Consider the following 12,329-nt stretch of genomic DNA (forward strand, 5'->3'; position numbering starts at 1 on the left):
TTGATCGGGCAGCAGCTAGGCAGGCGGGATGGGGCCGGGGCGTGAGGTGTGGTCATGCTCCCCTGCTTCCCTCTCAGCCCAAGAAGAGGAACAGGAATGTCCTCATTACATCTGTGTCCACGTGACTGACCGCGTGTTTCGAGAATATTCCTTCATGACGCAGGCTGTTGTTGTTGTTATTGTTGTTGTGGTGGTGATAGTGGTAATGGTGGTGGTGGTGGTGGTGGTGGTGGTGGTGGTGGTGGTGGTGGTGTGTGTGTGTGTGTGTGTGTGTGTGTTGGAGGAGAGAAAAAAATGTTTTCTTGATCACATCAAAATGTAAATAATTTTCTTGGCCATAATGAGGAAGGGAAAATGTCGTTTCTTGATTACATTCCAGATGATTTTCTTGGCCATCATAGGTTCTTGTCTTAAGGATCCCCAAACACGAAGAAACGATCGACAATCACTCGTAGGAGATTGTTTGTTCTTAACATTCAGTCATGAAACACGTAAGCTGCGCATAGCTGCTCATCATAAGAGTTAAATAAAAACAAGGTGAAAAGTTTAATCGAATTCCTGGATGAGAATAGACGACCGATTATATGACGATTGAAACGTAAACAGGAACGTATGCGTGGCGCATTTCCCTGGTGTGTGATGTAGGGAACAAATTTTCCGAACATCTGGTAAATTTGGAATCTGGGTTAGACGTGTGTGTGTGTGTGTGTGTGTGTGTGTGTGTGTGTGTGTTTGTGTGTAATTATATCTGTTCTATATATCTATGGTTGTTAGATGATATCGTTATAATGGTGGGAAGCGCGGCTCACAGAGTGCCGTATGAACCCCCATCTTGGCATGCAAGTATGCAGGAGCAGCGCCACGCCCTCTCATCGCTGCAATGTTGCTTCTCTAGCTGTCTTCTACCGCTATATTCTTGCTAACTGCACTTCTGATCTTGCTAATTGCATGCCTCCCCTCCTCCCGCGGCCTCGCTGCACAAGACTTTCTTCTTTCACTCACCCCTATTCTGTCCACCTCTATAATGCAAGAGTTAACCAGTATCCTCAATCATTCATCTCTTTCTCTGGCAAACTCTGGAACTTCCTGCCAGCTTCTGTATTTCCACCTTCCTATGACTTGAATTCTTTCAAGAGGGAGTTTTCAAGACACTTATCCTTCAATTTTTGACTACCGATTTGGACCCTTTTCTGAGACTGGCATCTCAGTGGGCATTTTTTTAATTGGATTTTTGTTGTCCTTGGCCAGTGTCCCTCCTATATAAAACAAGAAAAAAAAAAAACTCGTTTGTGGGGCCTTCACGGGAAAGTATCATAGCGCTTTACACATCTACCCACCCGCCCACCCACCCACCCACCCACACACACACAGACAAAATAGACGGCGTAGATAAGATAACAATATACTAACTATAGACTGAGCAGAGAGTTGCAAGATATATACTACAGTAGATGTGTGTATTAAGTTCTTGTTGTGTGTTAGGGAAAGAGAGATAACGAGTAAGATTACTGTTACCTCGTCATTCAGAAGAGAGAGAGAGAGAGAGAGAGAGAGAGAGAGAGAGAGAGAGTAGTGTTATGCTTGCCCTTCAGATTCTTCCTCATTTACCTACTTCAGCTTTGCAACGCGACAACACTGACACATCTTCTTTAACGTCTCTCATTGTAATACTGGACAATGGCCTTTTTCGAACATCTCGACCATTCTACTGCTGCTGTATTCCTCCCATGCACTAGACGTCCTCCCCCTTCTCTCTCTCTCTCTCTCTCTCTCTCTCTCTCTCTCTCTCTCTCTCTCTCTCTCTCTCTCTCTCTCTCTACTGGACATATTCAAGCCTTAAATAATCACGATGAGACATTACATAATCTTATCCTGGTCGCCTACTCGCTCGCCAGACCACGAACCTCTCCTAAATAATCGCGATGAGATATTACGTAATCTTATTCTGGTCGCCTACTCGCCCGCCAGATCACCAACCTCTCCCACTTGATTTACATTTGTGTGTATGTGTGTGTGTGTGTGTGTGTGTGTGTGTGTGTGTGTGTGTGTGTGTGTGTGTGATATGGAATGTTTTCATATTGCCCATTCAACACTGTAGGCGTGAGAATCGTTCGTACAATGTAAGACTCCTTTCTTGCACTCTTCTCTTGTTGTAATCCGTTTGACTTGAGTCTCACGCGGCCACGGGATGGTTTCATATTAAAACGTTGTAATTACTTAATCGGCTCAGCTCATTTGATAGTTAGCGTACTGCTGTCTGTTACTTCGTGGTTGTGTGCGTACATGCATGCGTTGTCTATACATATTTCGGTCAAACACATGACACACACTCTCTCTCTCTCTCTCTCTCTCTCTCTCTCTCTCTCTCTCTCTCTCTCTCGTGACCATCAATTGAGAAAGACAAAGGGCTGCTTGGCTTTTCCTTGAATTTGCGTGGGCTAGTGGAAATGTTGGCCAATCCTTACGTCATCGAGCCACGTGAACAAGATGAAGTATATGTTGCAAGATTTCCAGCTAGCATGCGTAACTACGAGAGGCTGTTCGGGTGGCGTACACGAGGAGTAAATCATAGAAGAGATCAGGCAATAAATTCTCACAGTGTCAGATAATAAAGACAGGCGGTAGGTAGCTGAGTGAATAGGACATACCACGCGCTGGACAGACGATAATAAATGGACAATTGCAATCTAGGGATGGTAAAAGAAGGTTCAGAGGGACTAGACCGACATTAAATAGACAGCGAGGTGTGGTTGCTAGGATGGCGTAAAACAGACGAGCAATTGATGGAGATGAGAAGAGGAATGAGGTCTTCGTCCTGCTGTATGAAAGAAGTTGATGAAGAGGTAAGCAGATTGCGCATGTGCGTAAGAGAGAGAGAGAGAGAGAGAGAGAGAGAGAGAGAGAGAGAGAGAGAGAGAGAGAGAGAGACGAACAGACAAGCAGAAGTAGACAGGCAGAGACACAGACAGAATGTATGTATACCCGCCATACAGCCGTGATAAAACCACATGAGAGTGCTACTTCTACCGCAGAGTAGTGGTTCCGTCTGGGCGTGAGTGCCCGACCCTCAATCAATCACAACCACACCCAGTCTTGACATTTTATTTGTGGTCATTAATACGGCAGCGACCAGCGCTCTATTGCATAAAGCTTGGAGGTGAGGTGAGAACAGGTCTGATGAGGAGAGGTGAATGGCTTGGGGGTTCCATCCTTAGGTGCCTTGCCTAGGCCGCTATACCTGTGCCGCGTCCTCACTCCGTGCAGGGCAGGCAGCAGGGCGCCGAAAAGAACAATAGTGGTGTTGTATAAATAGCGGCGGGCGCTTACCCTTTCGTTAGCTTGGCTGCCGAGGAACGGCTTGGCGGAATCACTCTCCTGCTTCACTAGTATTTTCCCAGACATCCTTGGTGGTGGTGACTGCAGAGCCTCGGCAGATGACGCCACAATCGAAAGAATCCTAAGACGTGTTCTTTCTTCTGTTTGAGATGAAAGGTCAAGAACTCTGGTGAACACGTGGCAGGGCGGGATCGATGAGTGAGGCGCCGAGGAGCGTGGGTGTGTGTTGTGTAAACCCAGCCGACGTCCTCACCCTTCCGCGCCTCCGCCAACACTAGCTGTCGCTGAGCGCGCGGAGTGGAGCGGAGCTACCGGTGGGCTACTGCTGGTGCTCCTGGTGCTGACTATGCAGCGTTTCTGCTGTACCCCTCCTTCGGCTCCACCAACCAGTTCAAACCAGCTCAATGAATAAGGCGTTACCGTAGCAACAACAACCGTGGTGTGCAATCCTAGATTATTATGCACTCTTGCTTCGCCGTCTCGCGCCGCCACTGAGCGGGAGGAAGCTGCAGGCTGACTGAGGGTGGCAGGCCGGGGTGCGTGGCGAGGGCAGATGCACAGGAGATTGGGTACAGGGAAGCGGGATGTCGGGGGAAGAGGGGCAGGAGAGGGAAGGTGACACAACCCTCATTATGCGTCCGAATCACTTCTTATGCAAGGGAGATGATTGGCTCAGCCAGGGTGTTCGTCAGTGGATCTCTCCAATTAGTCTATCACATTGTATGTTCGTGTCCATTCTGTATCATCACTTCCAAGTTGTTGTTGTTGTTGTTGTTGTTGTTGTTGTTGTTGTTGTTGATGATAATGTTGCTGCTGTTGTTGTTGGTGGTGATGGTGGTGGTGATGGTGCTGGTGGTGGTGGCTGTGATGGTGGTGATGGTGATGGTAGGACATATGGATATAGACTACACGTGTTCCTTTTCCCTATTTATCACAGGTGAGTGAAAAAAAAATATATGAATTTAAAAGTTCCCCTAGTGTGAATAGTTAATATTTTTCATGTCATGTTTGTCATTGCTTATCATGCAGATCACAGTCGCCTGTCAGTGTCACGCATTCATTTGGTACAATTACCATGCCTCGTGTATGCGTGATCGCCAGTGTGATAATAATTTCTCAGTCCTTTCTATTCCAGAAAATTTAAAATATGAAAGAACTATACATGTGGCCACAGATCCTGGAAACGCTGTGCCACCGTGACAAGTGTCTAGCTACCTCTTGCTACATAACAGTATGTCTCGTCGTTAGTGTGCATCAAGCGCAAGTTGTTGCTGGCTAATATTCTAAGTGATGTGGTATAAATAGCTCAAAGGGAGATAAATGCCGTCCACACCTGAGGTTTTGGGCAATTCCTTTCTGTCAACAGTATTTGAAAAGAGAATATCACAGTTTTCACGGTATCAATTTTTTGTTCAGATAATTGAATCACAGGATAACAGCTAATGAATAATAATAATAATAATAATAATAATAATAATAATAATAATAATAATAATAATAGTAATAATAATAATAATAATAATGATAACAACAACAACAACAACAACAACAACAACAATAATAATAATAATAATAATAATAATAATAATAATAATAATAATATAATAATAATAATAATAATAAGAAGAAGAAGAAGAAGAAGAAGAAGAAGAAGAAGAAGAATGAATGAATAGATTAATCAATAAAAGTAAAATACATAAATGATGCAACAATTATCTCCACATCAAGCTTAGATGAGGCACACTTAAAAGAAAGACCACAGTCATTATATCAATTACAGCATCACATAAATGCTACCTTCACCCACACTTACCTGCGTGAAGGTAGCACCGACCTATAATAGCCAAGGTTCAAATGTAATACTTTGAAGAAAGATTAAGAGGAAGTCATAAGGGGAATAAGGAGTCGTCACTCATAATTCCATACACACACAAACACACACACACACACACACACACACAGAGAGAGAGAGAGAGAGAGAGAAGGAGAGATAGAGAGAGAGAGAGAGAGAGAGAGAGAGAGAGAGAGAGAAGAGAGAGAGAGAGAGAGAGAGAGGTGAGAGAGAGAGAGAGAGAGAGAGAGTGGGTGTGTGTGTGTGTGTGTGTGTTAAAAGTTTATGTTAGGAAGAAGACGCTAGTGGACAGATCCCTTGATATTAAGTACCTGCACTAACAAAATTTAATACAGCAAAGTACCTAGTGTCTCGTGGGTGAGGCTGCTGGTGCCGCGCTGGTTTTGGTAGTGACCGAAAGTAATGTATGTGGAGCCCGTGGTACGTAAATTATTATTATTTTTTTTTTTCCCTCATTGTTTCAGCTTGTTATGTTATTTGTGTACTTTTCAACTCTCTCTCTCTCTCTCTCTCTCTCTCTCTCTCTCTCTCTCTCTCTCTCTCTCCTCTCTCTCCTCTCTCTCTCTCTCTCTCACACACACACACACACACACACACACACACACACACACACACACACACACATACATACATACAACTGTTCCATTTTGTTCCATCCCATGTTCAGATGTGCAGTGTTGTAACTGGTGTTGTGAAAGTGGTTAGTAAAGTATGTATATGTACACTTTTACTTTTGTCCAGCAATTCAGCTCAAAAGTCTTTAGGGTTATGATATAGTTCGACTGAGATGTGTTACTTCTTTTTTTTTTTATGTAGGAAGGACACTGGCCAAGGGCAACAAAAATCCAATAAAAAAAAATGTCCACTGAAATGCCAATCCCATAAAAGGGTCAAAGTAGTAGTCAAAAATTGATGAATAAGTGTCTTGAAACCTCCCTCTTCAAGGAATTCAAGTCATAGGAAGGTGGAAATACAGAAGCAGGCAGGGAGTTCCAGAGTTTACCAGTGAAAGGGATGAATGATTGAGGATACTGGTTAACTCTTGCGTTAGAGAGGTGGACAGAATAGGGGTGAGAGAAAGAAGAAAGTCTTGTGCAGCGAGGCCGCAAGAGGAGGGGAGGCATGCAGTTAACAAGATCAGAAGAGCAGTTAGCATGAAAATAGCGGTAGAAGACAGCTAGAGATGCAACATGGCGGCGGTGAGAGAGAAGCTGAAGACAGTCAGTTAGAGGAAAGGAGTTGATGAGACGAAAAGTTTTTGATTCCATCCTGTCTAGAAGAGCAGTATGAGTGGAACCCCCCCAGACATGTGAAGCATACTCCATACATGAGTATGTACAGAGTTAGCAGCTGGCAGGGGGGGGGGGGGTGAGAAAAAACTGGCGGAGACGTCTCAGAACACCTAACTTCATAGAAGCTGTTTTAGCTAGAGATGAGATGTGAAGTTTCCAGTTCAGATTATAAGTAAAGGACAGACCGAGGATGTTCAGTGTAGAAGAGGGGGACAGTTGAGTGTCAGTGAAGAGGGGATAGTTGTCTGGAAGGTTGTGTGGAGTTGATAGATGGAGGAATTGAGTTTTTGAGGCATTGAACAATACCAAGTTTGCTCTGCCCCAATCGGAAATTAGAAAGATCAGAAGTCAAGCGTTCTGTGGCTTCCCTGCGTGAAATGTTTACCTCCTGAAGGGTTGGACGTCTATGAAAAGACGTGGAAAAGTGCAGGGTGGTATCATCAGCGTAGGAGTGGATAGGACAAGAAGTCTGGTTTAGAAGATCATTAATGATTAATAAGAAGAGAGTGGGTGCCAGGACAGAACCCTGAGGAACACCACTGTTAATAGATTTAGGAGAAGAGCAGTGACCGTCTACCACAGCAGCAATAGAACGGTCAGAAAGGAAACTTGAGATGAAGTTACAGAGAGAAGGATAGAAACCGTAGGTGGGTAGTTTGGAAATCAAAGCTTTGTGCTAGACTCTATCAAAAGCTTTTGATATGTCCAAGGCAACAGCAAAAGTTTCACCAAAATCTCTAAAAGAGGATGACCAAGACTCAGTAAGGAAAGTCAGATCACCATTAGAGCGGCCTTGACGGAACCCATATTGGCAATCAGATAGAAGGTTGTGAAGTAATAGATGTTTAAGAATCTTCTTGTTGAGGATAGATTAAAAAAAACTTTAGATAGGCAGGAAATTAAAGCAATAGGACGGTAGTTTGAGGCATTAGAACGGTCACCCTTTTTAGGAACAGGTTGAATGCAGGCAAACTTCCAGCAAGAAGGAAAGGTAGATGTTGACAGTTCGCTAGAGTCGCTTGAAGGACTGACTGCTAAGAGAAATCTTAGCACAGCTGATTAGTGGGAATGCTTAACCCTCTGAGTCCCGTGGCTGTCTTATACTCTTATTTTAGGCCAAGATTGCACGATTTTACGAGGTTTCAAGGGTGATGCCTTAAAATCAGTGAGCTGTGTGAAGTGACCAGGAAAATTCTTGGTCTAAAAGTACATTGTTTGGTACGATTTGGAGTTGCAGTGGGCTGATTCAGTATATTGCAAGGAGTCACCCAGGTTGTAAGGGTTAAGGAACTAAGATAGATGAGAGTTCTGTGAATCATATAGGCTGTCCAGCAGTGTGCAGCACCCGCGAAGCACCGATATTGGTTCTTAAGAGCTGCTTTGTTCCCGATGTCTTAGCCGCTGCACGTTTATATCTCCAAGACCAAGGTTTAACTCAGTCAGAGCGTCTGTCTTTGCATAATATTTATTCCGCCTTCAGGTTCAACTTCCCGGTATTTCTGTGACGTTCAGGAGAGCATGATATTGGGCACGACAGTCGTTGGCGTGCACATTACAAACGTGATAAGGAAACAAAAAAATAATAATATTTTGTGTATCTGGTAAGAAGAAAAAATGAGAAACCTATTGAAAGAGCCTGGGAAACATTTACGAGAGGAAGATCAAGGGAGAGACAGAGTGGTGGAGAGGTGAAGCTGAGTTGGGAAGAACAGGAACAACAAAAGATGCAATGTATATGAGGAACAAGAGAAGGATGACTCGCGCCTAACACCAACCCCTGACAATGGGAAACGGTGACGGAAGAAGTCGGTGATATTTATGACACAAGTTACAACAGTAAGACACATGTATACAGGTGACATCAGCGGCACTGAAAGGATGCCACAGACGCATTCACTTCCTTGCTTTAGCCAGATCGCCTAACTCTGTTTCATGACACCACACACACACACACACACACACACACACACACACACACACACACTGATTATTATTATTACACTGGCTACGTTATGCAGGTCACGTCGCTTTGGATTCAATGGGAAGAGACTTCCATCTTTCCTGGCCGAGTCTTGGCGCACCAGATAAAAAAAAAAATGGAAACAATAAAGCAACACCTTTTATTTCTCGTATTATAAAACACTTGTCCTCCCTTAAAGGCTACAGAGATTGCTATTATTTGTATTTTCCTGGGTATTTTTCTCCTACGTGATACAGAATCCTCTATAAATTATCATTAGAATCATGAAAATATAAGTGAGCAACACCAATATGTTCACTGTAGTACACTAGTCTGTCAAAAGTACTAATTGAAATAAAACGTCCAAATGCTTGAGAATACAGTCCCTGAAATTTATTCAGTCACATAATGTGTTACCGAGAGAAAATATCCAAATCATATCTTTTGAGTAGGTTATTTGTCTCATTCAACAAATACTCCCCAAGGCTGTTACTTAATCCAATAAGAACCGTGTCCTAGGTTAAGGGCAAACTGTTAGATTTACATTGTAGTTTCACTTAAGTTGACTGGCTTGAACCGGTATGAGTTAGTCAAGTGGTGCTGAAGGCCGACCTCAGCACGTGCGGGACCTCGAGGCACTCATCCATGATTTTAGCTGCACTGTTCATCCATCACGTCTGTGTCAGCTACCAAAGCTGGGAAGCGCTAACCGAAAACTTACCTTCACTAACCAGTAATCTGCTAACTAGTAAGTTAGCTTTCCTAACACTTAACCGCTAAAGCGCTAAAGAAATTAGCGAAAGCTAGCGTTAACCATTATCGGCCAACTTTTATTATACGAATTTACCTTTGATTTGGTATTTTGTCTCTAAAACCGTTAAAAACATACATAGAGAGGATTAAATTCAGGGACTTAAAGTTACAATAGCGGAAGCTGTTTGATCCGCTGACAGTTTCCAAAGTTAGTAAAAGTGTTAATGAGCTTACGAAAAAATTAGCTTCGCTAAATAGCAGTTAGTTGTTCAGCCGAACCGGGCCTACCACTGTGGGCTACATCATCCTTATCGGTATTCGTGTGTGGCGGTGCTCCAGTCTCATCAGTTGTTGCGTTATGCAAGAGATACGAATTTTGGACTGCATTCTCAAACGTTTCTGCGTTTCAGCTGTTTTTAACAGATTGTTCTTACCAACATCTAGCTAAGATGTCTGCCTGCCTGCTTACACCAATCTGTCAAAATTCTGTCGATGGATCTTTGTTGATTTTTTTCGCGTGTGTGTATGTGTGTGTGTGTGTGTGTGTGTGTGTGTGTGTGTGTTTTCTTATTTTCTTTGAGTGTGTTGAACTGTTATTTTATTTCTCCGCCTGTCAGTCTGTCTGGCAATGTATGACCATATTATCCGTTTTTTATTCCTCTCACCAACACGTTTCATTCACTCGCCATGTTCTTCTTTCTCTTTTTCGTTTCTTTCTTTTCCTTTCTTTTTCTTCTTGGTTTCTATTGTTTTACATGATTTATTACATTTTTTTTTTCTGTCTGCTTGTCTATTTTAGATTGTCTTTCTGTCCGTCAATCTTTGGCATATTTTGTTCCTGTGTTTGATCGTCTATTATTTTTTTTCTAATTGAGTGTTTCTTTCTAGATGTGTGTGTGTGTGTGTGTGTGTGTGTGTGTGTGTGTGTGTGTGTGTGTGTGTGTGTGTGTGTGTGTGTGTGTGTGTGTGTGTGTGTGTGTCTAGGGAGCTTACCATGTGAAAAATTGAAGTCGGGTAATACATTACGGTGGCGGTGCTGGACTAGACTGAGCTATTCGCGGTGTAGTGCCCAGCTCTGTACTGACTGGAGGCACTGCGGGCTGCTGCCGATGCCCTTTGTCCGGAAGGTGTCTGCACCCGTGTTAACTAAGGCTTTCTGCAGCAGCACGCTCCTCGGAGCAAGTAATGACGTAAGTGGATGCAGCTGTTACTTTTGTTGCTAACGGAGATAGTTATTATTAAAGGCAAAAATCAGCAACCACGGTTGTGATCTGGTGGACCTGCCTGGTGCTCTGGGCTTCAGAAAGTTTGGGGATCAAACGTACTCCAGGATTTTTCATGTGCTGAGTAGTGGGAATCGGAATATAAGATAGAGTATTTAAATACGGACCAATGTTATGGCTGATGCAGAAGCACGTCCACTGGATACATTGCACTGACCGGAGTATTAGGAATTGTCTTCTACACTAGTATCTTGTGATCCCTCTAAGGGGCACACAGGCTTGCCGGTGGCCTGAATCATCATTACAGGTCACCCTGCCTGCTGCCGCTTACTCACACGGGATGGGGGCCGACTGACGCAACCCGGCGCGATGAATCCCCTCACGCAGCTCAGCTGCGGGTTCGATGCAAGAAATGGGGAGCGAGCTCTGACACACTACACCACAAGGCGAGCCATGGAAACTCTGTATTGTTTATTGCCTTTACTTCACTTGATTATTCTTTCTTACAACAATGGAGAGCTGTGGAGGGGAGGAGAGGCGACCACTCTTACTCACGGATCACTCATACTTACCACACACTCATCCGGCACTCGATCGTCACTTAAGATTGCGTGGTGACAAGCATCGCAATGTGTGTAGTGCACTGTCACACAGAAGAGGCAAAGGGCACGCTTACGGGAGATGGAAGATTCACCTAAATAATAATAAGAATAATAAAAAAAGAAAAGAGAAAATAGAGGTTTATCCTCTCTCTCTCTCTCTCTCTCTCTCTCTCTCTCTCTCTCTCTCTCTCTCTCTCTCTCTCTCTCTCTCTCTCTCTCTCTCTCTCTCTCTCTCTCTATATATATATATATATATATATATATATATATATATATATATATATATATATATATGGGACGCAGATGACGAGTGCACAGTACTGAGCGAATATGGGGCAGACCTGTTTGATTGGATCTTTTTGGATCTTGGGGAGGAGCGGGGTTATTATCTTCAGCAGGATACGAGGAGGGGTGCAAGCGCGCGTTGACGACGACTCCTCTCTCTTCTCTCCCCATTCCCTCTCCTATTCCTCCCCGGTTGCCAAGTGCAGCTCCTCCCCACCGCCACCCAACAACTCTCATATACCATTGCAACATACAGCAATTTGCACACTCGGCGTCACATGTGTTTGATTATCAAGAATTATTTAATTAGATCTAAATGAAAAGAAATAAAGAGCATTACCACAATTCACAAGAAAATAAATATATAGATAAATAGATAAAATAAATAAATAACTCTACGCCTTAACGTTTCTTGCAGGTACCTACCATTAAATTGATAAGTTTTCTGTTTTAAATCTTACAAGAAAATTTGGTCGTTTGCGTGTAGCAGTGTTTTCAAGAGTGACACTCTCACACACACAGGCTTGTGATGCATAGGTTTGTGAGTGTTTGTGGAACACTTGTTGTGAAATATGTCGAAACAACAACAACCACGACAGAGTGTTCTCAATGACATAATATGTTAAAATGAAATTGGAAAATGTTGGCATCCTCAGGTATTTCTGATAGTTCGCCACACAGTAGCTTGGACACAGTAACAGTCATGCAGTCTTTATAGAATCCAGTATCACGTGGAAGGACGGCGGTGTGCTCCATGAATGTGCACCACCAAATGAGAGTGCACTTACTCGAATTACTTACTGCCGTATGAACAATGTTTGCTATCACTATTTGCCTATGAAAAGTGAGTGCAGGCAATTTGCATGCTTGACTTGCTTCTTTACTTGCTCCCTGTAATAATAAACGAGGCTTAATGGAAAACTGTTGGGCGGTTACCCCCCCAACACACACACACACACACACACACACACACACACACAGAGAGAGAGAGAGAGAGAGAGAGAGAGAGAGAGACAGAGAGAGAGA

The 12,329-nt window shown here is 43.4% G+C and overlaps 1 protein-coding gene across 2 annotated transcripts in view; it reads right to left on the minus strand.

The window, feature by feature from the left end:
• LOC135105038 (solute carrier family 2, facilitated glucose transporter member 3-like) overlaps positions 1-10,332 on the minus strand; it is a 26,567-nt gene extending 16,235 nt beyond the window's left edge. Inside the window, exon 1 of one of the 2 annotated variants that reach the window (XM_064012942.1) lies at positions 10,187-10,332. In XM_064012942.1, the coding sequence (XP_063869012.1) occupies positions 10,187-10,216 (30 nt within the window). In that variant the 5' untranslated portion in view covers positions 10,217-10,332. Of the gene's footprint in view, positions 1-3,327; positions 3,835-10,186 lie in introns of those variants that run through there. The other variant, XM_064012941.1, reaches the window with a different exon arrangement.
• Between the last annotated feature and the right edge of the window lie 1,997 nt (positions 10,333-12,329).

Source organism: Scylla paramamosain, chromosome 11 (genome assembly GCF_035594125.1).
Source record: "Scylla paramamosain isolate STU-SP2022 chromosome 11, ASM3559412v1, whole genome shotgun sequence".
Classification (NCBI taxonomy): domain Eukaryota; kingdom Metazoa; phylum Arthropoda; class Malacostraca; order Decapoda; family Portunidae; genus Scylla; species Scylla paramamosain.